General features: G+C 37.9%; 4 protein-coding genes and 1 non-coding gene across 9 annotated transcripts; 3 read left to right on the top strand and 2 right to left on the bottom strand.

Moving 5' to 3' along the window:
- Window positions 1-6,595: 6,595 nt before the first annotated feature.
- Window positions 6,596-10,370, top strand: LOC125195843 (lipoyl synthase 2, mitochondrial-like). 3 transcript variants are annotated; one of them, XR_007171791.2, is made up of 5 exons: window positions 6,596-7,095; window positions 7,598-7,809; window positions 7,943-8,322; window positions 8,780-9,011; window positions 9,688-10,370. XR_007171791.2 is itself a non-coding variant. In XM_048094100.2 (4 exons), the coding sequence occupies exons 1-4, from the start codon at window positions 6,644-6,646 to the stop codon at window positions 8,882-8,884; spliced, it is 1,149 nt and encodes a 382-aa protein (XP_047950057.1). In that variant the 5' UTR covers window positions 6,596-6,643; the 3' UTR covers window positions 8,885-9,192. The 3 variants fall into 3 exon arrangements, 1 of the variants encoding a protein (XP_047950057.1); XR_007171790.2 differs by having other exon boundaries at window positions 9,661-10,370; XM_048094100.2 differs by lacking the exon at window positions 9,688-10,370 and having other exon boundaries at window positions 8,780-9,192.
- A 964-nt stretch (window positions 10,371-11,334) lies between these two features.
- On the bottom strand, window positions 11,335-13,897 carry LOC125196692 (uncharacterized). Its single transcript, XM_048095302.2, has 2 exons — window positions 13,236-13,897; window positions 11,335-11,593 (listed from the first exon to the last, which is right to left on the bottom strand). The coding sequence occupies exons 1-2, from the start codon at window positions 13,494-13,496 to the stop codon at window positions 11,465-11,467; spliced, it is 390 nt and encodes a 129-aa protein (XP_047951259.1). The 5' UTR covers window positions 13,497-13,897; the 3' UTR covers window positions 11,335-11,464.
- Window positions 13,898-18,650: 4,753 nt separating this feature from the next.
- LOC125194022 (DEA(D/H)-box RNA helicase family protein) lies at window positions 18,651-22,609 on the top strand. Of its 3 annotated transcripts, none has more exons than XM_048092013.2 (9): window positions 18,651-18,811; window positions 19,441-19,907; window positions 20,543-20,737; window positions 20,815-21,002; window positions 21,113-21,326; window positions 21,469-21,600; window positions 21,700-21,875; window positions 21,952-22,213; window positions 22,311-22,609. In XM_048092013.2, the coding sequence occupies exons 1-8, from the start codon at window positions 18,697-18,699 to the stop codon at window positions 22,187-22,189; spliced, it is 1,725 nt and encodes a 574-aa protein (XP_047947970.1). In that variant the 5' UTR covers window positions 18,651-18,696; the 3' UTR covers window positions 22,190-22,213; window positions 22,311-22,609. The 3 variants fall into 3 exon arrangements, with proteins under 3 accessions (XP_047947970.1, XP_047947972.1, XP_047947973.1); XM_048092015.2 differs by having other exon boundaries at window positions 22,293-22,609; XM_048092016.2 differs by lacking the exon at window positions 18,651-18,811 and adding an exon at window positions 19,061-19,190.
- A 132-nt stretch (window positions 22,610-22,741) lies between these two features.
- Window positions 22,742-24,714, bottom strand: LOC125194021 (Pentatricopeptide repeat (PPR-like) superfamily protein). The gene has a single exon (XM_048092012.2). It carries the CDS (start codon window positions 24,669-24,671, stop codon window positions 22,776-22,778), a length of 1,896 nt encoding a protein of 631 aa, XP_047947969.1. The 5' UTR covers window positions 24,672-24,714; the 3' UTR covers window positions 22,742-22,775.
- Window positions 24,715-24,781: 67 nt separating this feature from the next.
- On the top strand, window positions 24,782-24,853 carry TRNAQ-CUG (transfer RNA glutamine (anticodon CUG)). The gene has a single exon. It is a non-coding gene; the product is annotated as a tRNA-Gln (tRNA).
- The last annotated feature ends 1,381 nt before the right edge of the window (window positions 24,854-26,234 follow it).

The raw sequence follows: 26,234 nt of genomic DNA, 5'->3' as shown, positions 1-26,234 counted from the left end.
GTTTCGAATCCATTGCTTTCACCCATTCGCAATGATCGACATCTGCCTGCGCCTCTGCAAAATTCCAGGGATCAAGTACATTGCTGTCCGAGGAGTGATCCATGCACTCACCCAAACCAATGTATCTATCGGGCTCATGAGAGACCCTCCCACTGCGGCGCGGCACTACAATATCTGGAGTATTAGTTGAAATTTCTGGAATTGTTGTTACACTAGGTGATTGTTCTTGGTTAATGGAAGTTGTAACTTGAGTTAGCTCTTCAAGAGCTATCTCACTGCTGGACTTATGATTCATTATATAGTCTTCCTCTAAGAATGTGGCATGAGTGCTCACAATCACTTTCTGATCTCTGAGACTATAGAATTCATAAGCTTTCGTTCCTCTAGGGTATCCTATAAACACACAAACCTCAGTCCTAGACTCCAGCTTAGTTGGATCCTTTTCCAATACATGAGCCGGACACCCCCATACTCTGAGATGTTCTAGATTAGGCTTACGCCCATTCCACAACTCATATGGGGTAGTAGGAACAGATTTAGAAGGTAAGTTGTCTAAGAGATAGTTTGCTGAAAGCAAAGCATGACCCCAAAACGAAACAGGTAATCGTGCATAACTCATCATCGACCGGACCATATTCAATAAGGTCCTATTCCTTCTTTCAGCCACGCCATTCTGCTGGGGTGTGCCCGGCGCAGTCGTTTGGGATTCAATCCCAGCTACTGATAAATAGTCCAAAAACTCGGCACTTAGGTATTCGCCTCCGCGATCAGATCGCAGGCATTTGATACTCTTACCATGCTGCGTCTCTACTTTAGCCTTAAACTCCTTGAACTTGTCAAAAGTTTCAGACTTGTAGCGCATCAAATAGATGTATCCGATTTTCGAATAGTCATCTGTAAAGGTGACGAAATATCGAAAACCACCCCTTGCCTCGGTTGACATTGGTCCACACACATCAGTATGAATGAGCTCAAGTACTTCTTTGGCCCTATTCCCCTTTGACCTAAAAGGTCTCTTAGTCATCTTGCCTTCGAGACAGGACTCACACTTCGAAAACGGTTCCTTCTCAAGACCTTTAATAAGATCTTGATCAACCATCGCATGAATCCTTCTTTCGTTGGCATGACCAAGTCTAAGGTGCCATAAGTATGTTTCATTCATTGAAGTTGAAGGTTCTTTTCTTTTCTTAGAAATTTTCGATGTAGCATTGAGTTCTGATTTACGTTGATTAAATTGTGTAGAAGTGATCGTGTACAGATTGTTTTCCATGATACCACGACAGATATAAGAACCATCTTTCTTAATAACGCAATTGTCATTAAAAGAAATCGAATATCCATCAAAAGACAATTTAGAAACTGAAATTAAATTTCTTCTAAAAGAGGGTATCAACAAAACATTCTTCAAAATCAAAAATCTATCACTAGAAAAACGTAAATAAACGTCTCCCACTGCAACGGCCGCCACTTTCGTAGCGTCGCCCAGCTAGACCTCAATCTCACGATCATGTAGCCGTCTTGTCACCTGCATTAAGTCAGGATCAAAACATATATGATCAGTTGCTCCAGTATCAATAACCCAAGTATGAGTAGATGTCAAAGCCAAACATGACTCGACTACTAGAGCATGGTGCATACCTGTAGCCTTGCCCTTTTTAGGACAATCTGGCTTCCAATGACCTTTCTCTCCACACTTGAAGCATTTTCCAGTTTGCTTCTTGTCACCCCGCTGTTTCTTCTTTCCCTTAGCATTCTTAACTGCCACTTGGTTCGGTGCCTTTTTCTTTCCTCTTCTAGCCTTAGAGCCAGAGGAATTAGGCGCCAAACTCAACATAGCTACTTTGGCTTGAACCATAAGGTCCTCCGCCGACTGAAGTTCAGTCAGCAACTCTGCCAAAGTATAATTCCGCTTGTTCATCTCAAAGTTGAGCTTGAATTGCTGGAAGCTAGGGGGAAGACTCTGAAGGATTATAGTAACCTGGGACTCGGGATCGATCGTCCCTCCCAATACCTCAATCTGGTTGAGGTGACTCATCATCTCGAGGACGTGTTGCCTCACAGACGAGCCTTCCTTCATAGACTTCGTCATGATACTCCGAAAGGCTTGAGACTTAGCCGTTCGATTCTGAGTACCAAAAAGATTTGCGAGATTTGTCATGATCTCGGCGGCAGTTTCCATGGCTGAATGCTGATGCTTGAGTACTGATGACATAGAAGCCAACATATAGCACTTAGCCATCTCATTCGCCTTATGCCACCGTCTATGCGCATCTCGCAATGCTTGCGCGGCATTAGCAGCCGGCACAGCTGGGCGTGGAGTAGTGAGCACAAACTTGTACTCTTCGGCTGTGAGAACGATATCCAAGTTTTGTTTCCATTCGATGTAATTTTGGCCTTCGAGTTTGTTTTCTTTGAGAATGGCAGAAAGAGGATTAAAAGACATCTTGACGGATTTTATTGCACTGCAAACAGAAGATTTTTACTATTTGTCATAAACTTATGTAAGGAAATTGAGTAGATTAACCATAAAACTTTTCAAAATCTTACAACAGCAAAATTAATAAATTGTATCCTCCTCTGGAGGTTAATACGCATTAAAATTTCGACAATTTACTGGTCACAACACCGACATATCAATAGTTTCCTCCTCTGGAGGTCGACATATCTAATGCTGCCTAAGCACGACCATCTGGTTTAGCATTACAGAATTTTATTTCTACAACACACTCCCATAACAATGTTCATGTGTTGATAACAAAACCAAGCTATCTCATAAATTCTGATTGAACCCTGAAACTCGCAGTTCCTTAGGATTATTGTCCCTACTCTGTAGGTGGCGATAATATTAGGAACCACTTTCTAGTTCATTCTATTTATTACTTGAGAAGTCCGCCCTTATGAACTTACTGTTTTCGTAGGATTATTGTCCCTACTCTGTAGGTGGCGATAATATTAGAAAATCAGCTTCACAAAATTTTGGCAGTCCAACCGATGGAGACCATATATAAACTATTAGTTCATAATTATCGCTTAGATATTTGGGTTATGTTTTAATTAATTATCCTTTAGCCTTAAGGCAGATTAAGACTAATTAAATTCTTTTGGTATTTAATTTACTGGATAATTAAATCTTTTATAATCTTTAAAGTCTTAGTATAGAAATTATTAATCCAGAATTTAATTCTTATTCATGTCATACTATAAGATATATCTAAAATAAAGTACATTATTTATAATCTTAATTAGACATGAAAAATCAAATTCATATAATTTCCAAGTTCAAGTTTAGGAAGAATATTAATTATATTATTTAATGTAATCTTACATATATATCTATCTTATAATAGATTCTAGATATATTTCATTTAGGAAACTATTAAATTATTCTTATCTATATCATCCAGGACATAAAATATTCATAGATATAGAAAATAATCCAAATATTCCTAAAATCTAGGGAAATCTTCCCAAAATATTTTATTTCATTAAATAATATTATTTTTAATGATATCTATTAATTTAGGAATTAAATAATCATCAAAATAATCTTTCGTCGATATCTCGAGATCAAGGTTCGCATGATCATCTATGACGAAGATTCTCCGGCGATTGTCACGCCGGAACGGCAAGTTCACCGTCCGGCATCACCGGTGTCGCGCGCGCAAGGCGCGCCGCCTCCTCTTCCCTCTGCGGCATGCGTATGCCGCGACTCCCTTCGTCATGCCGAGCATCCCGCGGCCTGCGACCGCCATGCTCCGGCGAGCTCCCACTCAACCGACGGCCTCGCGCGAACCAGCAGCTGCAGCGCTAGGCGCAGCTGCTCTCGGCCGTGCATTGCCGGTGGCGGGCGACTAGGGTTCTAGGGTTTCCGTTTTAGGGTTAGGGTTAGGGTTCTTGTGACTTTTTCCGGTGGCATCGCCACATCGTCGTGACGTCGACGGACTTTGCGCCGTCAGCTTCGAGGAGGACCTGAACCGCGGTCTCGACGGCGGCGTGGACGAGCCCACGCTCGTGTTCACGTCGCCGCGTGATCGCATCAATCCGTTCTCGATCGGCGCGTTTTCTTGGTTGCACCGGCACCGGCGGTGGTTCTCCGGCGCTGCGCACGAGACCTTCCTCGTCAGCGCATCGCCGGTCGATCGCCTGCCAAGCTCCCACTTAATCGACGCGTTTGTCGAACTTGTTTGGGCGCCGCCTAGGGTTGCGATGGATTTTGGCCGGCGGCGCGCGCGAGCCCATTCTCGCCGGCGCGTCGCCCCATGTCCGTCAACCCTCGGCTCCCACTCGCTCGACAACCCTCTTCGATCGCACGTAGTGCGATTCGTCCCGGCGCAAGCGCCGACGAATCGCACATCTCGTTTGTTCGAATAATTCAAGTTCTATGATTCGAATGTTCTTGAGTTCAACATGCATAAACATAAATAATAAAAACACAAGAACATGCTTCGTAATCAATTAAGACATGCATACATGAATTTCGCGAAATTTAAATCCAAATAATCAGAGCCAAAGACTGGCTCTGATACCAATTGTTGGTGCTGGCAGCGGAAGCGTGCGTTCATAATAAATCACATAATAATCAGATCTATTTAGCAGATTATTTAGACAAAATCTATTCGCGTAATTATCACATGTATCATGCTCATAACTTGAATTAATCATGCTTTAAGAATATTGAAAACCTAAAACATGCTTTTCTACGGAGCAGAAAAATACCTAATTAATTCTCCAAAGAATTGAAGATGGCTAGCTACTTCTCCACGTGATGCTTTGAGTACTAAACCACAAATCTTCTCTCTGGTTCCCGAACTGTACTCCAATATCAGTGTGGGCTGATCTTACTAGAATACTAGGACTTAAATAAAGAAGACAGAAGAAATCCTTTTTGGAATAGGAGAAGATTTCGAAAATCTCCTCAGCTTGGGAGAGGAATTTTCGAAAATTACAATAATGAGAAATTATTATTTTCTGTCTCCTTTATTCTCCTATTTATATTAAGTTCCTTTTGGGCCCAGACAGGGATCTATGGAAGGTTTTGGATATAGGCTCATCCAATTTACTTTTTACTAATTAAATTGAACCCACAATTTAATATAAGTTATAATTGGAATATTACGAGCAGCCACTACAGAAGTAATATTGAACTCTCCCCATCCAAATCCGAAATTATAAGTAATCCGGGTTTCCGTTTATCTTTCATTTCCCGTGCTTAAGATTAATATGTCCATTAATTAATTAATGTCTGCTATTGACTTAATTAATTAACTTCTTATTTATTCCAAGAGTGGACTTAGCATGAAACACTTATTTATTATTCATAGAGTAATCATACTCCAACTAGCTAGGTTCCGAATAATAAAACCTCGTTTCGCGCTCCTCTTGAGGACATTATCAAACGAGACTCAGCTCGTGCACGATTCAATATAATAGCAATCCTAGCACCGCTAGATATCGATCACCACTGCCCAATATATCAGGATAATTGGGTTACGAAAAACCCGCACCATTTGATAAGTCAAAGCAGTGCATAATCAATACCGTATGCTCAATGCTAACCTACATTGATTAAGAAATAAATATTTATCAAGACCTCGCCTTTCAGTAGATAGCCTAAGGCAAGTCTTGCTGTTAGATCCGTTCAGTGCTATACCACACCAATGTCATCTTATTTCAGTAAGGCTTAGAAATATGCGGACTGACATTGCAACCTTTCTCGATGGGTAGTCTAATTCCATCTAGGTTGTGAAATTCATATTTTTCTTTGTTTAGAACTGACCGTATTACCTTAAAGTGGACGACGCCCACAACCGGTCTACTGAAACAAAGACTTAGACTTTGTTAAGTTAACTTATACATTTAAACATGCATTAACATCCATTAAATGTAAAACATGACAACATTATGACAAAAATAATCTGTTTTATTCATTGGAAAATAAAATAAGAGTTTTACAGTATTCAATCACTCGAAACGTGATTTCTAGTATACAAACTCTAACACCACCCGCGTACACTTTATTCTCGCGTCAAAAAACGCTGGAACAGATGTACAAGGTCTTCCAAGAGTGGAGGGCCGCAACTGAACCCACGGAGAAGAGGTTTCTTCACTCGATGCTCGACAACATGCAGGTGGATTTGGATGCCACGAGGGCACTGATGGGGGGCTCAGACGCGGGCTCAGATGCCACCGATGTGGAGGTCCCGGGTGGCGGCGGCGGCGACGATGAGGAGTAGAGAGAGGCGGGGCTTGTGCGTGGAAGCCGTTTTTTTTAAAAAAAGAATTATGTACTTTTTTTTATCTATGTACCTTTTTTTAAAATGAAATGAATGAATATTCCCATATATGTCTCGTAAATTTAATTCCGTAATTTATTGTAAATTTAATTCCGTAAATGTAGTTGTTTTTTAATTATTTTTATTGCGGCTAGTCTATTTGAATAAAATAATGATGTGGTAGGTAAAATTTTAGTGTTGATAACGTTACAGGGTTACAGGGAAAGAGAGTGGCTAGCCTAAAGCCATTGGAGATGCTATTGTGGTTTACACGGAACGTACCCAAATACTAAATGAAATTTAAAATTAAAAACATAAGCTATCTTTCCACATTCAACCAGCCAACAGGGAAGAGAGAGAGGTGGAACAAAATGAATTCGATCGCAAATCGAGCCCTCAAATCCAAATCCACCAACTTCGCGCTCTCTCGATTCACCCAATTTCTGTCTACGATTGCGGCTCCGCCATCTCCGCCGCAATCCGATTTCCAAAAATACCCACACACCCTCGATGGCCTGCGCCGCAGGCTCGATGACGAATCGCCATCTCTGGGCGACTTCATCAAGCTTCAATCCGACAACAGCTACTCGGTTGAGGTAGGCACGAAGAAGAAGCCGTTGCCAAAGCCTAAATGGATGAAGGAATCGATTCCCGGCGGTGACAAGTACACGCACATTAAGAAGAAGTTGAGGGAATTGAAATTGCACACTGTTTGTGAGGAGGCCAAGTGCCCTAATTTGGGCGAATGCTGGTCTGGGGGCGAAACGGGGACGGCTACTGCCACGATTATGATTCTCGGCGATACTTGTACTCGTGGATGCAGGTGATGAATCAATTTGATTTTGTTTTTGGTTTCTTATTGCAATTTGTACATTGATTTTTATGGGGGCAATGATTGATTTGGTGTTGATTGCACTGAGTTTTGCTTTTGTGCTCTGGATGAATGCTCCGAGCTTGTAAATTGGGATTAGGTTTATGACAAACATTGTGTATGAATAGGGTTTTAGCTTTCTGTGTAAGCACTCTAGGAAAAGAGACAAACATTTTGAACAAATCAATGAATTCAAATCAAGATAGATGGGAATCTGTCCAATCATGGACCATTAGCTGTCTAGAATCTCTTATAGGTAGTTTGTTCAGCGTGTTGGCTTTTGGGAATCAATGTCACTGAACAAAAATATAAGATCATGTGATCTTAACTAAATTTAGTGGAACAATGTTAGTTTCATTTTACAGATATCAATATGGAAATAATGACTTAGAGCTTTTGTAGTGCGTGGTTGCAATTTGAAAAGAATTTGAGTGTTGTTTGTTCATACTTTCAGGTTTTGCAATGTAAAGACATCGCGCACTCCGCCTCCTCCTGACCCTAATGAACCCCAAAATGTGGCCGAGGCAATAGCTTCGTGGGGTTTGGAATATGTGGTGATTACTAGTGTTGACCGGGATGATTTGCCTGATCAAGGAAGTGGCCATTTTGCAGAGACAGTGCAAAAGTTGAAGATTCTGAAGCCATCAATGCTTATAGAAGCCTTGGGTAATAGATTTTCATACAGAGTTTGATGCAGTTGAATAAATTTTGTTGAAACAAAAACCTCAGTTACCACAGTGATTTGTGACAGTTATAAAATTGGACTGTTTTTGTTGATCACATTGCTCTCAAACTGCAGTTCCTGATTTCCGGGGAGACACAGGCTGTGTAGAGAAAGTCGCCACATCAGGATTGGATGTATTTGCTCACAACATTGAAACTGTGGAGGAGATCCAGAGTGCAGTTCGTGATCACCGTGCGAACTTTAAGCAATCTCTCGATGTTCTGGTGAAGGCAAAACAGTATGCTCCACCGGGTACTCTCACAAAAACTTCTGTAATGTTAGGGTGCGGAGAAACACCCAACCAAGTATTGACAACCATGGAGAAAGTGAGGGCAGCTGGCGTCGATGTCATGACATTTGGTCAGTACATGAGACCATCGAAGCGGCACATGCCAGTATCGGAGTACATAACACCTGATGCTTTTGAGAAGTATCGACTCCTGGGCATGGAAATGGTTTGTTGCTCATCTCTATTTTTGACCCAAATTGGTTTGTTTTCTTATGATGACATGAATGCTAACATGCTGCTTCAAATTGCTATCTTTGAGTTCATGTATTTGATTAACATCCACCTTATATTTGTTTGTGATCGAATTGTGTTCATTAGGACAGAGAAGTACTCATACTTGACCTTATTGTTAATTCTCACCCTTTTAAGTTGTGATTCCTTCAATCCCTTGTCCTAGGCAGCCGTTTATTTGAATGCCAATGCTCAACGCTATTCACGTACTCAAAACAAATTGGTTATATAACCCTCGTCCTGCATTAGGCTAGCAATGGGAAAAAATTTACAAGAACTCGAAATCATCCTAGATGAAGAATTAGTTGATATTTGATTGAAGCTCTAGCCTCTAAAGACAATGTGATACTACTACGTTGTGACAATACGTTGATGTTTGTTGGCTGTGGCAGGGATTCCGATACGTGGCATCTGGCCCCATGGTTAGGTCCTCATACAAGGCCGGAGAATTCTACATCAAATCCATGATAGAATCTGATCGAGCAGCTTCTTCCTAATGCTGCTGGGACATCTCTGATGATTGTTCTTGACCAGACTCACGCCTCAGTTTCAAGACTTGATAAGTTTTTACTGTTTCGGGAAAGATCTTAAGGGCCTTGACGCTTCCTCTAATCCTGGAACAAGGTTAGGTGCATGAGGTTCTGCTATCTTTTCGTTTGGTCGATTGTATATCCATCCTTTTTTTATAGTATGAAAATTAGCATATACGCAACACCCCATTTACTTTACCGGATGATATATTCTTTCTGGGATAAACTGCAGTGTTTTTTTTATCTGGATATGAAGATTTTAAAAATATGACATCTTTGACTTTTGAGCATTTAAATGAAATAATCTTTATTTGCATCAAGATGGAAAGCGAAGTCTAGTTAAAAATGTGGTGTAAAATAGAGTCGTTCTAATCCCCAGTTGTAGTATAGTACTACTAGTATTTATTTTGTGAGCAGGGCAGGGAAATAAAACTTTAAGTTGTTTGTATATATGAAGAAATAAATCAGTGAATCTATTATTGGTAGAATTACATTTATGTTATCATTACAAGATAACACCCAAATTATTGTAGCCATGTTAAAACACCATGTATATGAAATAATGCGTTTTAAATGATTGAGGGATGTGGGCTACATATGAACATGCAAATTCATCAAAAAAGTTAAAAGTGCTTAATATTACAATAGAACATATGCACACGCGAGAACACCACCAGTCTCTATCTCTCTGTCACCACCAGTCATCACCATTGCTCCCACTCACTACCTCTCTCTCTCCTCAGTCCAAGTTTGGCTGCTTTTTCTTGTAGCTTTCCCTCTCTAGACCGAAATGGGCTGCTGTCTCAGCGCCGGAAACCATAATCAAGAGATGGACAACCGCCGGTCCATCAATGGAGAGCCTCAGCCGCCTGTGTCTCCCCACAGAATTCTCCAAGTAGAAACTGTTAAAGAGGTATTGTTAGAGGCTACCGTTGCTCCTAAACCCCGACCCGAGAAGTTCAAACCAATGTTGCAAGAATGGAAGACAGAGGTCCGGAAGCCGCCTAGGATCGCCGGAAAAGATGGTTGCGAGAACACGGAGTGTGGCAAGAGTTTGTCGACCGTGGCGGCTATAAAGCGGAGTGCAGCCATCGTTGATCAGCGGCCGCCACTGAGGAAACAGAGGGCGAACGGCGAGGGGAGGGCGGCTGCCAGGAGATCAGTGGCGGTACCCCAGCCGGAGAAGAGGGGTCAGGTGGCTTTGATGAGGCGGGTGAGAGGAGAGGAGGTGGCGCCGCCCCGGAAGGAGTGTGATCGGAAGAGTCCGGCGGCAGGGGAAGCTGAGACGCTTGAAAATCCTTTTGTTTCGTTAGAATGCTTTATATTTTTATGAGGGAGTTTTTCTATTAATCATTTTTATGCATAAAATTTGTTAGAAGAATGATAATTCTATATACCATATGTGAGCATTACGTTCGTTTAATATATGCTTAGCATTGTTCGTTTTGTGTTATGTATTTTGTACGATTCTAATACATTAAAAGTTGCTATTAACATTTTAGTTTTATAATTTTCACAAAAATCTAGTTAATACCATAATGAATAAGGTGAACTAAATCGAGTGTAGTAAAGAAAATAAAATAAAATAAATACGGTAAACAACAGATGGTTATTTTTTATAACAAGGTTTTAAAAAATGTATTATGAATTAGAAAATGGGGAAAGTGTGTAATGTATTTATGAATTATCCTACGTAAAATTAGAAAAAAGGATATCCAAGCCCAACCGGTTGTGGGCCTCTTTTGGACCAAACAAATGGTTAAAAGACAAGAACTATTGACCAAAAAGAAAATACACTATTGACTTATTATAATAGAACTACTGAGACGTTATCTTCTCTATTGAAATTTGTGATTTATTGTATTAGACAAAAGCATTGGATGCTACTTATTTTTCATATAAACAATGTTTAAATTTTACGCTCACTCCCTCCGTCCCAAGATAAGTGAAAGTTTTCTTTTGGGCATGGAGAGAGTAAAGTATGAGAGAGAGAAAAGCAGAGAAGTAAAGAGAAAATAAAGTAGGTGTCGAATAAAGTAGGAGGGATGATTTTTTGCTAGAAAAGAAAATGACTTACTTATAGTGAGACATCCTAATAATGAATATGTCCATAACTTATCTTAGGACAGAGGGAGTACTATACAAGTGTTTAATATAGGACCAAATCAAACATCATACTAAGATTCATAACTACATCTACATGTCGGATTTAAGAACCCATGTATCACGGCAATAACAGTGTATTCTCATTCAATCCTCGTATTTTAATGATTTCAATTGACTCTAGACATTGTTCGACTTTATAATTTCAATTTTCAAACACGAAAGAAGAATAAAGGATCTCATGCACTTGTTCCGTTGTTCGAGTACAACTAATATATCAAAACACTAAGATAATTAGATAAGCATTCTAAGGATGATTTCAACTTGAGATAAGAGCTATATATATACGTACTACAATAAACAAGAACTTCCACAACCCATGGCATAGTCTTTTTGCATCTAAATAGCACCTCAAAAAGAACACATTCTTCACTTAAAAATATCCTAGGATGACGTATAGGTGGGCCGGGAGACACATTCGGGAGGGCATGGTGCAGGCGCCGGTTGAGCAATGAAAGTAGGCATCCTTTCACCTGGCATCAACACTGAAATTTCTTTTGCGTATACACTCATCTGCAGATTCAAATTCATCATTCAAACAAGTAGGGTTCTAGGTAAGAATGTAACCACATTCAACTTACAATGACAAATGTTACATATATATAATGAAAAAAAACTACAAGCGGAACTAGAGTCTAGAGAGGTAATTTCCTTTCAATCAACAGAACGAAGAACCTTGTTCCTAAGAACAGAGAACTCGCACGAACAAGGACTCAATGCTTGAAAAAGCAATGAAACGAGCATTCAAGCGCCTCCAACAAGAAGGGGCCCATAACGTTTTGCATCATTCCCAACTCGTTCAACAAGTAGGAGACAACAAATGAAGTAATTCATGAGCCCAAATCTCTCCCTTCTCCTTGTCGGGTTCTCACTTCCCATGTTTGCTAAACCTAATTGATCCCCCTTTCTATGTTATGTGCAAGGCTCTATTTATGTAAAAAAGTTAGGAATTAATGTGGTGATCAAGATTTAAAGAGTTATAGGAAAACTAAAGATATGATTGTTTGAGGTACCAATTTTCCTTGGACAAAATCAGATGCTAGTAACAAATAAGGGTCCCGTATGGGCTATAATGTCTCATACTAGTTTCACTTTACAATTTAACAAATACCAAAGCATAAATATCAAATCTTTACACCAAGATCACAATGACGTTAAACCATAAAACAAAAAGGGACATTCTCAAAAAATTGGCTTGCTCACTATGAAAATCACAATATTCTGCTACAATTGCAGCGAGTAAAGTCGATATACAGCTAGAGGTGTGTAGAAATTTAAGTTTTTTGAGATAATCATGTTCTCCCACATTAAGATAAAACCCATCATTTGTCATCATCCAAGAGAGTTTTTATTCAAGCTAGGATCATTGCAGTGGGTGTGATGATAATTAACCTCAAAAGTTCTAAAAATTATGCTGTAAAGTTGAATTCCATAGCTCCAAAGACCTATGTGTATAATAAAGTACTAGTAAATAAAATTTGATATAACTTCATTCGCACATCATGTGACAAGCCAACATGAAGGCGATTTAGATGGCTTTTTAATATAAGTAGAGAATAAAGAAGGGCCATTGTAAATTGGAATAACAATCTTGTCTTAACTTTTGTTTTGATCTTCACAACAGAATCCCTTATATAAAGGTGAAATCTTTTTAGCTTTACCATTCTACAATAAACAACAAGTTGAGAAAAATCACTATTTATTGAAAATACTATATAGGAAACAATATTTTAACTAGTTCAACTTAATTACTCCTTCCATCCCCCATTAGGAGTCACTTTTTTCCATTTCGGTCTGTCCCCAATTAAGAGTCACACTTCATTTTTACCATAAATAGTAGTAGGTCCCACATTCCACTAACTCACTTCACTCACATTTTATTATAAAACCAATATAAAAAAGTGGGTCTCACATTCCACTAACTTTTTCAACCAACTTTTCTTTACATTTCTTAAAACCCGTGTCCGGTCAAATCATGACTCCTAATGGGGGACGGAGGGAGTAGATAATAACTTGCAAAAAATTCAAGTGATTGTAAAGAAACCATTTTTATAGTAGTTTGCTGGATATAGTATTCTTGATTACTTGATCAAAATTCACAAATAATTTCAAGAAATCTTTTTTTTGCATGAAGAAAGGGAGAAAAAGGTTGCACCTTTAGAGAAGGATAGTCCATCTTTCTCAAATTTGCGACACCGCCGTCAAGGCCGGCGGCGGCAGCAGCGTCCGACGACGGTGGGCGGAGAAACCTCTCGAAAATAGCCATCACAAGAAACATGGAGATGAGAATAGCGGTGGCAACGAATCCAAACGACACTGCACTCACAGAGTTGTCGAAGCTCCTCCAATAGTCCTCCCTCTCCACTCCACCGCTCACTGCCGCAGCCGGCGCCGCCGCAAAACTCGGCCTCCCCATTGCAGAATACTACTACTAATCTCTCAATCCGAAACAATGGAGACACACAACCCACATTTCCAAGATGTGATTTTTATGAATTCAACGATGAAAAATTAATGGGGCATTTGGGTTTGTTGAGTGCTAGAATAGAAAACAAGAAACAGGGAAAGCCCCAGTTCTGGTAAATGGAAATGAATTTAGCATTTAGCATATAAATGCATTTGGGATTCGAAAATGAAAATGGAGTAGTTGATGAGAAAATGATGGTGGAAACGGTGAGCTTCAAATTTCGAGGATTTTTTAGATTTTTCTTGTTTTCAATTGCGCTAAATTCCAAAGGAGTTCTGCCTTTTCTTCTCACTTCACGGAGTTCGAAAATTGATCGACAGAGAGAAGTTTGAGTGAGCTCTGTTGAAGGAAACTAAGGTGCTGGCCACACTTCATATGACATGCTTTGACGGTTTATATAAACATCCTGCTGCCTCAGTCCACCAAAATTTGTCCCATTTTGATCCGACAAGAAATGTAATAGAAAGTGAGTTAAAAAAATTAGTGAATTGTGAGTCCTACTTTTATATATTAATTTTATAATAAAATATGAGTATAAATGAGTTAGTGGAATATGGGGTCCACTACCAAATATGATAAAAGTGAAATGAGATAAATTTTAGGGGACGGACAGAAATGGAAAAATGAGACAAATTTTGGTGGACGGAGATAGTACCATTTATATTAAATTCAAACCTTTATATTAAATTCAAACCAGTATAAAAATACCCCATATCAAATAAGAAACTCAAAGTTTAAAAAATATTCTTTATATTATATCTTTTTTATTCACAAAATTTAAAACAGATATTTTTTGTCCAAAAACAAAAGAAAAAGAGATTGATTCTGAACTACTATTGGAACTAATTGTCGGCTCCATTTTAAGTTTTAGTATATCATCAGAGATAAATATAAGCTATATATGGAATGGTAAATTTTTTTTATTATTAAAATTATTAAGCCTTTTAAAATATTTTTTGACAACAATGAATATTTTGCGTTCTTGGGTTAATATTTTGTCCCGTGACCTTTTATTTTGTACTCTATAAAAGATGATTCTTGTGTCTTTGATAAAATATGTTGTTTTGATATTATGAACGTTGAATACTTGCACATAGGGTGTTATTCAAGTCAGTCTAATGGGTTTTGGATTATTATATTCGGATTATGGATTGATCAGGCGTGGAGTAATTGGGTTGCAATATATCAAATTAAAAATTTTAAACTTAAACTAAATATTTAGGTTTTCGACTAGGTCAACGGGCTGATAGAATTAATATGTGATCGATCTAATGCATAATGGTGGAGATTAATCATATTTATAGAATACAAACCTGATTAAATACTAATGGTGTAAAAAACCATGACATATACTAATAAGAATAGGTTGTGATGGGACATGACATTGAACATTTAATTAATGATTTATAAAATCAAAATAAAACATGCTCCTTTTTTCCAAGTCATAAGTGACCAAATTTTTTTCGATACAAACTTGAAGAAAATGATATTTATTAAATTAATTGAAATATAGAGTACGAGAGATAAAAAGAGAATGGAGTAAAAGAGATAATAACGTAAAAGAGATTAGATATTTTATTTGTAGCTAAAAATGAAAATCAATAATTTATAGTGAGCCAATGAAAAAGAAAGAAAATTAATTACTTACAGCAGGACGGCGTATACATTTTGGCAAATTTCAAAAGATATTATAGTGATTAATTGTTTTTATTGTTATTTATAATATAAAAGTCATCATTGAAGTGTTAAATCAGCTATCACATAAGACGACAGAATAGACAATAGTACACATAGGTCCAACTCATCTGGCTAGCTCATTAGATTTCAAGTCAGTCCTACTCGAATTGTAATTATATCGGATTAGAAATTCATAACTCTAATTCTATAAATTTAATGGGCTAGTAGTCATAACATGCCACAACATTTGTCAATAATTATCTATCAAATAGCTGTGATCTCATTGCAATTCTAATTAAACTGAATGAAAAGGTCTAAAGTAATTTCAAAACAAATACTTATGTGCCATATATCCAAGCATAAATACGACCATATGTATCTACATTCACTGATGCGACTTATAAAAATATATAATTACACTTAAATATATTGATTATCATCAACTGCTTCTATGGTTTTTTCTTGTATCGATTGATATTATCAATTAATAAGACGATTCACGTAGGAGTAGTTGATTTATCTTAAATATACTATAAAAACAATGATGCGTCAACATCATTGAAGATCAAAGTGTTCAATATCAACAATTTAGCATGTGAAATGAATATTTTTGCTATAATAGAAGACACACGAGGAACGATTAGAAGGATCACTTATTCCTACCACCATTTCTCGTTTGTACCTATTATTTTTTGGTGCACCTATTCTACATATAAGGACATTTGATTTGAATGTATCTTCATTTTCGAATTATGCAATTCTTTTGAGATAATGTACATGCTATAATTACGATTGTGGTCTATATAGGTCAAATGATTTAATAATCTTGACATGACATGTGATATAGATTAAATGAATAGAGATGCTTGCTTGAACAATGTTGTTTTCATTTGTTATAGATTAATTGAATAGCGAAGTTTATTCAACAATGACAATTTCATTTTTGTAACGAATTATTAATCATTATAGTTAATCCATCCCCTCCTAGAGAGAATATGAATATTTAGTTTGACACGTTATAATACATAATTGGTAAAGTAAGAAAGAGATAGAAAGAAAAAGTAATTAAAGTTTATAGGTGAAAAGGCTTTACAAAATTAGAATTTTCATACTTTTCAAGAACATACTACTAAAAAGAAATTTGTTCATATTTTTTAGGGACAAAGGAATGAATATGAATTATGGCTAAATTTTGGTATTTTACATAAAGTGATTAAAGATTTCTAAACTTCAACCTCGTTGTTAATTTCCCACAACTTAGAATTTCGATGAAATTAAATATGACTAGCAAACGTTGATTTCGGTGGATTCTCAACTCATTCAATCTCTCTAGGGATTAGGGCCCGCAAACGTTGAGCATCTAAGAATCAACCTAGTCCCACTCGAACGGCTGAGTAAGGCAAGTCTGCCCATTCTCACTTGTCTGAGTGGTTGTTTATCTCACTCAGCCAGAATAGGGTTAACTGGCTTTTCAAGACTTTAAAGATATGTTTGAAGATGCTTGAATATTGAAGCCCAACCTCTTTCCAATTATAAATGGGCTGATTTTACTAGGATGATCACTAATATAGCCTAACCCTCTTGTGCTTTTGCATTAATTTTCTACTCAAGTTGAACTGTGATAATCGCTATATAGCCTAAGGCTAAGCACTCTCTTAAAGTATCTTTACCATGGAGCATGGAGTACAAGAATACTCAAAATAATCTGTGACCTCAAGGTCACTATAACTCCGTGCTACCAATGTGCTATGATCCGTTGGTTTGGAGCTCATTTTTATTCTTTTATTTTCTTCAAAGCTCAACAAAACTCATTAAATAACTAATTGAACGGGTATTAAAGGCTTAAAGCTAAACAAGGCACACCATATTTACCACAATTTTTAATCAACATCAGCAACGTCCCTATTACAATTTTCCACGTGGTGTCTCATATATTCTCGATTCATATTTATTTTTAGATTTCATTGTGCGCATTTTATATTAATATTGGTATATTTTCAAAAAACTGAATTCTATTAAAAGATACTACTACTACTGGAATAAAAAAAAGAGTGAACTACAAAAATAGTTCATGGACTATGGATTTATCTCGCCCATAGTCCCTGGACTTTAAAAATATCGTTAGTAGTCCCTGGACTAAGGGTTTATCTCGAAATTGGTCATTTTGACTTTTTTTGGTACGAAAATGCCCTTTTGAGGGATTTTGGGGGGTTTGGGCAATTTGGTCTTTTTACACTTTTAACATTTTAAATATGATATTATTTGTACTAAATTTGATATTATTTCAAAATTATCATTCTTCTTCTCTTTTGTCATCCTTCACTTTGTTTCTTTATTTCAATATTAGATTTAATTTTATAAAATTTTAAATTTAAATTTTTAAATATCAGTAAAACTTTTTAATTAACAAAAATTTATTAAATAAAAAAAATTAATAGTCATAATCAATATTTGGAAGTGTATAATATTTAATCAATATGACAACGACTTAGTTTTAATCAATATTTAATAGCTTTAATCATAAATATATCATATAACACGATTTATTCTGAAATAAATATGCATCTAATGTAAGACTAATATAATTTTTGTTTATTAATTTGAAAACAATCAAAATTTACCAGTAATTTTCAACAAAAATACTCCTATATAAAATTTTTAGTAGGATCAAATTTTTAGTCAACTTCATAATATTCAATCACAAGCAATTATAACACCGAACGAAGGCTAAATAGAATAGCTCTTATTTTTCCATCATGATTAATATTATTTGTGTGTACTTCTTCAATTCAGCTGAATATTATATTAAATAACAAAAATTAATAGTTTTAATCAATATTTACAGTGTCCATGAAATTAATAGTTTAATTAAAAAATTTATTGATATTTAAAATTTAAAATTTAATTTTATAAAATTAAATATAATATTGAAATAAAAAAATAAAGTGAAGGATGACAAAATGGAAGAAGAATAATAATTTTGAAATAATATCAAATTTAGTACATAACTGAAATAATATCAGATATAAAATGTTAAAAGTGTAAAAAGACCAAACTGCCCAAAACCCTCAAAACCTCCCGAAAGGGCATTTTCGTACCAAAAAAAGCTAAAAGGACCAATTTCGAGATAAACCCTTAGTCTAGGGGTTACTTGACGATATTTTTAAAGTCCAAGGACTATGAGCGAGATAAACCTATAGTTCAGAGACCATTTTTGAAGTTCACTGAGGTGATATTATTTTTCAAGGATTTATAAGTTTTCCAATTTCAGAAAGTTTAAAGATGTACTAATGTGAAGTTGAGGTAAATTTCTAGCTAATTACTGTTCTAATTATAGATTATAAAATTTATACAGACTTAAGAAATGCGTAATAATATTAATTTAGAGTAGAAATAGAAAATATTTAATGTTTATCCATCAATTCTGCATTTTCGATTAGAATAGGGATTATCCTCTTCATCTCTCTTTGCAATGCCGAATGTGCTGGAAGCTTTCACCGTTTTCAATCCTTCAATCTCCATATTTTCCGGTCGCCGGCGTCTGCGGCTTGTCTGCGAGGCCGCTCCACAAACATCCCCTAGAAAAGGTTACTTTCTACTCTACTCGCTGCTGAGCATTTTTTCACTGCCGTTAATTTACTAAATTATGATGAAAATCTGCTTTGAAATCTGGATTTGATTGTATTTCAGGTTGTTGTGAGACTGTTTTTACATTTTATTGCGAAAACCAGCCGATTAAAACACAAACACATGTATGTATGTATGTATGGAAATCAGGTGGTTGAAATTTGAAGTTTGACGATATTTTGAAATTCACACACACATGTATGTATATTATTGAGCAGGAAGGATGAAATTAGCCTGCATTATATGAGGCAGCACATATGACTTGAGGATTTTGCCAGCTTATTTTAGAGAGCTTATAAGATGTTCAAGAGCTTACAAGATGTAATGTCAAAAAAGCTCGTAAGTTGACTAAGTGTTTGGATGATGTAGCTTATAATCTTAAGAGATAATTGTGAGTTAGAGAGAGGAAACTAGAAGATATATATTGTAAATAACCAGCCATATAAGTTGTGGCTAATAAACTTATTTTTTGGGAGCTTATAAGCTCAGCCGCACCCTCTACACTTTATATGTTCGTCCAATGTGCTTACTGTGTTTTTCCAAGTGTTAAACTTTGGTTGTTACTTGCATTTGTAATTTGGCTGTGCAGCTGGCGTTGGAGGCATGAGCAGAAGTTTTGGGAGACTAAAAGTGCAGAGAGTAAAAGATCTAGTCAAAGAAAGCTATAGGAAAAAGATACAAGGAGATGATCAGAGAGAAAAAAGCTCTGAATACCCTAACCACGACGAGTTATATAATGATCCTGATCTAAAGGAACAACGGGAGTCTATGAGTGATGAGGAAGATACTTCAGAAGCATCCAGCTCTAGTGTCAAATCCATTGGACGAGGTGCTTCTTCATCGGGTTTTCCTGTTTTGGCCCCAAAAAGATGGGGTGGTGTAGAAGCAGCTGACAGCTATAGAAGATATAGACCAGATGATCTCTCAAAGAAAGAGTTGAAATTTAAGGCCAGTAATGACTTTTTTAGTAGAAAGTCGTTTACTGAGTTGGGATGTAGTGACATCATTGTTGAGTCTTTGAGGAAGATGCAGTATGTTCGCCCTTCACATATCCAGGTCTGCTAATTATAACTTTCAGTCTCGAATACTTTGGAGTTTAAGATCTGATTGAGCTTCACCTTCTTCAATTCCGAGATGGGAATTTTGTTTCGTATTTGTGATACCTCGTCCTCAAGATATTAAATGTGCTTGACCTGTTGGTGCTTTATGTTGTAGTTTGATTTTATTCTCGTCTTTGATTAATGACCGTCTTCTCATGATATCGATTCGAGTTTTCCATACATCTACTTGTTTTATTTACCTTTCTTCTTTTATTGCTCATCCTTGTACTTCTACTTGCATGTTCTTGTAGTCTGGTCGGTGTATATGATTATCCTATTAACTACCGAGTACTGACCAGAAAATTAAACATTTTTTTGACCTAAAGTCCAAACATTGTGAATCTTTCTTGTTCTTGAGGGGGAACAATGACTAATCAAAGACCTGCTTCAAGTTGCTGTCATTGGCTCACTCTTCTGGACGTTGAACTTTCATTTGATCTGTAAGGGAATGTAACAAATGGTTGCAGAGAGTGTATCACACAAACAAAATGATACGGTTTCAATTCCTGTTTGACGTTGATGTTTAATATTGTGTTCTGCATTCATTTGAATTTTAAAATGTCTTTACAATTTAAGATAACGGTACTGCAGGCAATGGCATTTGATTCGGTCATAGGTGGGAAGAGTTGTATAATATCTGATCAGAGTGGATCTGGTAAAACTTTGTCATATCTGATACCACTAGTGCAGCGACTTAGACAAGAAGAAATTGAAGGACTTAGCAAATCAACGTCGCAAAATCCCCGAGTTGTAATACTGGTCCCTACTGCTGAATTGGCTTCTCAGGTATGACAATATTGATAATATTAGAAGATTTATCCTGCTCTATTGGTGATTTTTTCACATCAAGGATACATTTTTAGGTTTTGAATGTTTGTCGTTCACTCTCAAAAGTTGGTGTCCCTTTCCGATCTATGGTTGCCACTGGTGGTTTTCGGCAGAAAACTCAACTGGAGAGTCTTAAACAGGGAATAGATGTTATGATTGCTACTCCTGGACGCTTCACGTTTCTAGTAAACGAGGGCCACCTGCAATTGTCTGATATTAAAAGGTTTGACTCTTCTACTGATTGCGCAATACCTCTAAAAATAATTTATAACTGGAATTTGAGTTGAGTGAGTTTTATGGGAAATTTGAATTCATCTTTTTTGGGTTCTCCAGTGCCATATTAGATGAGGTAGATATACTCTACAATGATGAAGATTTTGAGCTTGCATTACAAACTTTGGTCGACTTGGCACCTGTCACTGCCCAATATCTATTTGTAACTGCCACCTTACCTGTGGAAATATACAACAAACTGGTTGAGGTTTTCCCTGATTGCGAGGTTATAATGGGTCCTGGTGTGCATCGCACCAGCTCCAGACTGGAGGAGGTACCAAAATATTTTGTTTTTTTACCTTCATGTTTATATGTTGTAAATCAGCATTAGAACTCAAAGTCCTAAGATGTAATCTGCTACATTACTCGAACTTTCACCTGTTTTTGAACTACTCTGATTAAATTTTTGTGTTCAGTTCCTCGTAGATTGCAGCGGAGATGAAAGAGCTGAAAAAAATCCTGATACAGCTTTTCTCAACAAGAAAAATGCTCTTCTTCAACTTGTGGGAGAAAGTCCAGTGACAAAGACAATTGTGTTCTGCAACAAGGTAGATTCAAGATCTCATTGGCAATAGCAACATCCAATAGTGTACTTTCTTTCTTTCTTTATTGTGGTCTGAAAAAGTTGTTTCTTATGCGATATGCAGATCGAGACATGTAGAAAAGTTGAAAATGCATTGAAACGTTTTGATCGTAAAGAAATACATGTGAAGGTCTTACCCTTTCACGCTGCTTTAGACCAAGAAACAAGACTTGCAAATATAGAGGAATTTCGTCACACCCCATCGAAGAATATGTCCTTGTTCTTGGTTTGCACAGATAGGTTGAAACTTTTTTTAACTTGTGGCTTTGATTGATGAGAATACTAGAAGAAGTGACTGACTCATTCTGTCTTCCAGAGCATCTCGAGGAATCGACTTTGCTGGGGTTGATCATGTAGTACTCTTTGATTTTCCCCGGGATCCAAGTGAATATGTGCGCCGTGTGGGACGAACAGCCCGTGGTGCTGGAGGTGCGGGAAAAGCCTTTATTTTCGCTGTTGGTAAGCAGGTCTCTCTCGCGAGGAGGATTATCGAAAGAAATCTCAAGGGGCACCCGTTGCACGATGTCCCGTCTGCTTATGAGGTGATGAGGTAGACCATCTTCATCAAGCTGTAACATGTAAGTCTGATATTCTCTTATGAGGAGATTTCATTGAAGTTTTTCATCCATGGTATGCACTTTGCATCATATAACATAGTCAAAAACACTTGTGTAGAAACTACTTACATGAGACGACGAAGATGGTTATATCGATTGCCTTGTAGCTTTAGACAACTAGAGCGGCATACACGAACGCCTGTGTGGCGCAGTCACTCGTCTTGGAGAGGAGAAGGTTGTAACTCACTCTCTCCAACTTGCCATCCTACTATTGATTACGGTTTTACATTTAGTTAGATTCGAAATTTAACCTTCCTTTGTCTTCATTTGCTGTGTGAATAAAATGTGAGGTATTGAAATCTTTGTACAATTCCAAGCATTTAAGTTGATTCGCATAATTATATGTTCAAATTTCAACATACGTCTCAAACAAAAAATATGTCCAAAAGAAGCTTACGAGTAGCTACTTCGTATTATGTCAAATTTTCAATTTCAGTTTTGACTGTGATTGATATATGTTGATTTAATTTTTAAAAAATGACACTATCATGAATAAAAAACTGGCAAATCAGGCAAGACATCTTCACCTCTCAACCAAATTTCGAAATTTCACTCGTTTCTTGACACTTTTTACCCTATCATACCCTATTCCAATCTTGCTGTGCATCAACTTCATAGCCAAATCCGCATTTCCCGCCTTCCTCAAAGCATTGATCATCACAGTCCTAACCCTCCCCGGAATCTCCCGGCCGCGATCCACCACCCCATCGGCCAGCCTGCACGCCTCCACCACCCGCCCCACCTTACACAACACGTTGATCATATCCTCAAAAGCACTGTCCAACACAACCCCCATCGGCGCCAGCTCGTCCAAGATCTTGCACGCTCTCGCCACCTTCCCTGACAAACACAGCCCCGTTGCTAGGGCTCTAAACGAGGCGGCCGTGGGTGTGATCCCCTTCTCGATCATCGCCTCCCACACCTTCAAACCTTCCTCATTCCTATGTTGCTTAAACAAGCCATCTATCAAGATGGTGTACGTGTACACGGTCGGATCACACCCTTCCTCCTCCATCCTCTCGAACAGCGCCACCGCCTCCTCCACCTTTCCCTTCTTCGCCAGCGCATCAATGAGCGCGTTATAGCAATAGGAGTCTCTCGGGCAGCCTCTCCCAGTCATCTCCTCAAACAGCCTCCCTGCCTCCTCAACACGCCCCGCCTTCCCAAGGCCATCAATGAGGCTCGAATACAACATGGCATTAACAGCCACACCCTCCCGTTTGCAATAGTCGAACCATTCCATTGCCTCCTCCAACCTCCCATTCTTGCACAAGCCATTCACAATCACACCATAGGTGACCTCATCTGCAACAAGACCGTCCCTCTGCATACTCCTGAACAGCTCCATCGCCACGTCCAAGCTCCCATTCTTCGCGTACGCATCAATCAAGGCTGTGTACACAGCCATATTCACCTCACAGCCCGCCCCAATCATGCTCTCAAACACGGCGTGCCCCTCCATCGCCTTCCCCTCCTTGCAGAGCCCTCCTATCACCAAACTATACGCATGGGGAGGGATCTCAACCTGTTTATCCCGCATCTCGTTGTAAAGCCTCGAGCACAGATGATAATCCCCCTTTGCATAACAAGCCTGCATCAGAGTCAAGAAAGTGATCTTATCCGGAGCCACATTTTTCACCCCCATAGCTTCAAACTCATCAATGGCCTTCCTCAGATTCCCTGATTTACAGTAGCCTTTGATCATGGTGTTGTAAGTCACAACGTCTGGCTTCACCCTCCCCTTCTTCATCACCTCCAAAACCCTCTCTGCAGACTCAATATACATACAATTCACAAGGCCATTCATCAAGAAATTGTATGTATACAACGAGGGTTCAATCCCAGTATCCTTCATTCTCTTCCACACCCACAGAAGCTCCTCCACCATTCCCCCATTGCCAAAGCTTCTAATTAGGGAATTGGCAGCCACTGAATTCATCAAAAAGCCCCTAATTTTCATCTCATCGAAAGCTGACCTAGCCCTCACGAAATCGCCCTCCAAACACAAAATTTCGATCAATTGAACGAAGCATTCGAGATTGTGAGCGTACCCTTTCTGCTCACCGGCCCAATTGAAGAACCGGAACGCGATCTCGGCCCGGTTCGGGAGCTGAGTGGAGGTCTTGAGGATGTGGGCGGTGAAAGGGGGCGGGAGTCTGATTAGGTATTTATCGCAGAAGATGGTTAAATCCTGCTCGAAATTGATGGTGTTTTGCAAAAGGTGGTGGATTTTGGGGATCCACGGGGAGATTTTCCGGTCGGCGGCGGAGATGACGTCGGAGAGGTCGGTGAAAGGGTGCACCCATTCTGGCGGCGGTAGAGGAGTGGATGAGGATGAGAATTTGAGGGAGGATACAATTGGGGATGTGTGGATTTTGAAGAAAGCGGCGGAATAGGGTTTAAAGAGGGCTTTTCTCATCTGCGCAGCTAGAAATGGTTGATACAGTATCTTCACGGGTATATTGTTGAAGAAGAAGAACGTTGAAAATGATCGTATATATATTTTTAATATGGGGTATAAACCAACAAGGTCCCATGGTCTAGTGGTTAGGACATTGGACTCTGAATCCAGTAACCCGAGTTCAAGTCTCGGTGGGACCTTAAATTCTTTTTTATTAAAATACTAAAATAAATCGTAAATAAGATCTACTGTTTCAGTAGATCGGAATCAATGGCGAAGATTGAAGAGCAAACTAAGACGAAAACTGGCGCCAAAAGAAGCCACGGATCCACATTGTTTTTCATCTTCGTAGACTACCTTTTTTTTGGGAATTTTCTTTCTTTTCCTCAGCTACATCGTCTATAATATGGTCGGATTTTTATTTTAAAAAGGTGACTTTCATGTCCGATTTTATTGCCGTTTCTTGAAAAAGTAATATGTGAGCGTTTTATGTGTACGTTGATGTTGTTAGGAAATACAGTATATTGGTGGGCATTGCTGGAATATTGTGATCAATGCATTCTTGAAATAAAAACTGAATCTTTATTTGCGGAACTAGGAGTTTGTGAAGAAATTTGGGTTTTTATGAATGTGTTAATGCCTAACGGCGCAAATAATAGATTGGTTGAAATTTTGATAAATGCATTCCTAAAATAAAAATTGAATAGTAGTATCATTAATCTGTGGTGGTAGGACCGTAGAAGTTTGGGAAGAAATGTTTTGATTTGGGTTTTTTTGAGGTTTTATTGAACCTGGTTTTGCCAAAACTACAACCTGAGTGGGAGCATTTAGTAGATTTCATTGGTTCAAGTATTTGTGAGATTTTGTTGTTGTTGTTGTTGGAACTGTAATTTTGAGGTTTCACTTTCACACTCCGATGTTAAATTAAATGAGAATTAATCAGTTTGTATGGTGGTAAAGGTTTGTTGGCTTACTAGTTACTACATTTGGTAGCTAAGTGATGTTTAATGTGGGAGATCAATTCTGTTGTTCCTTAGAATAGCAAAATGTAGTACTTACCTTCCAGCTCTCCTCCATCACCTTAGGACAAGATAGAAAGTACTTGATTTGAACTATAATCTTGCCTTCCAAATAGCTTAGCTCATTGTTCCATCCATTTACGCAGGATGATTAATCATGTAAGGTTCTCGTTGTGAGAAGTGATTCGTAGAGTGTTAAGAGTGATATGCTCGAAAGGAGTTCCACAGTTGGTGGTCTTGCTGTTTTGTGGTTGTATGAGTTCATCACAATTGCTCTTTGTTTTAGTTGATTTATTAGCATTTCACTGTATTTCATCTTCACTAGTGTTGTGTATGGAATGTCTGATGGATAATATGATACAGCCAATTTTTTATTCCATTTTCATTCCATTCTCACCTTCATCACTTTAGCCACCATACAGTTATCACATTTCATTCCATCATTCTTGGGCCTAAGAGTTGCATTCTGTATTACCTTTGCTCTAATGGGGAGGATTTCTGTTGCAATTATCAAGTGTTTGAGTCGTTTAGGCTAGATGTTGATGCATATTAATGAGGTTGC

This window comes from Salvia hispanica, chromosome 4 (assembly GCF_029641045.1).
Source record: "Salvia hispanica isolate PSC_SH4W2 chromosome 4, Shi_PSC_v1, whole genome shotgun sequence".
Lineage (NCBI taxonomy): Eukaryota > Viridiplantae > Streptophyta > Magnoliopsida > Lamiales > Lamiaceae > Salvia > Salvia hispanica.
Note: the sequence above shows the minus strand (reverse complement) of the source record. Positions and strands in the feature narration are given on the sequence as shown.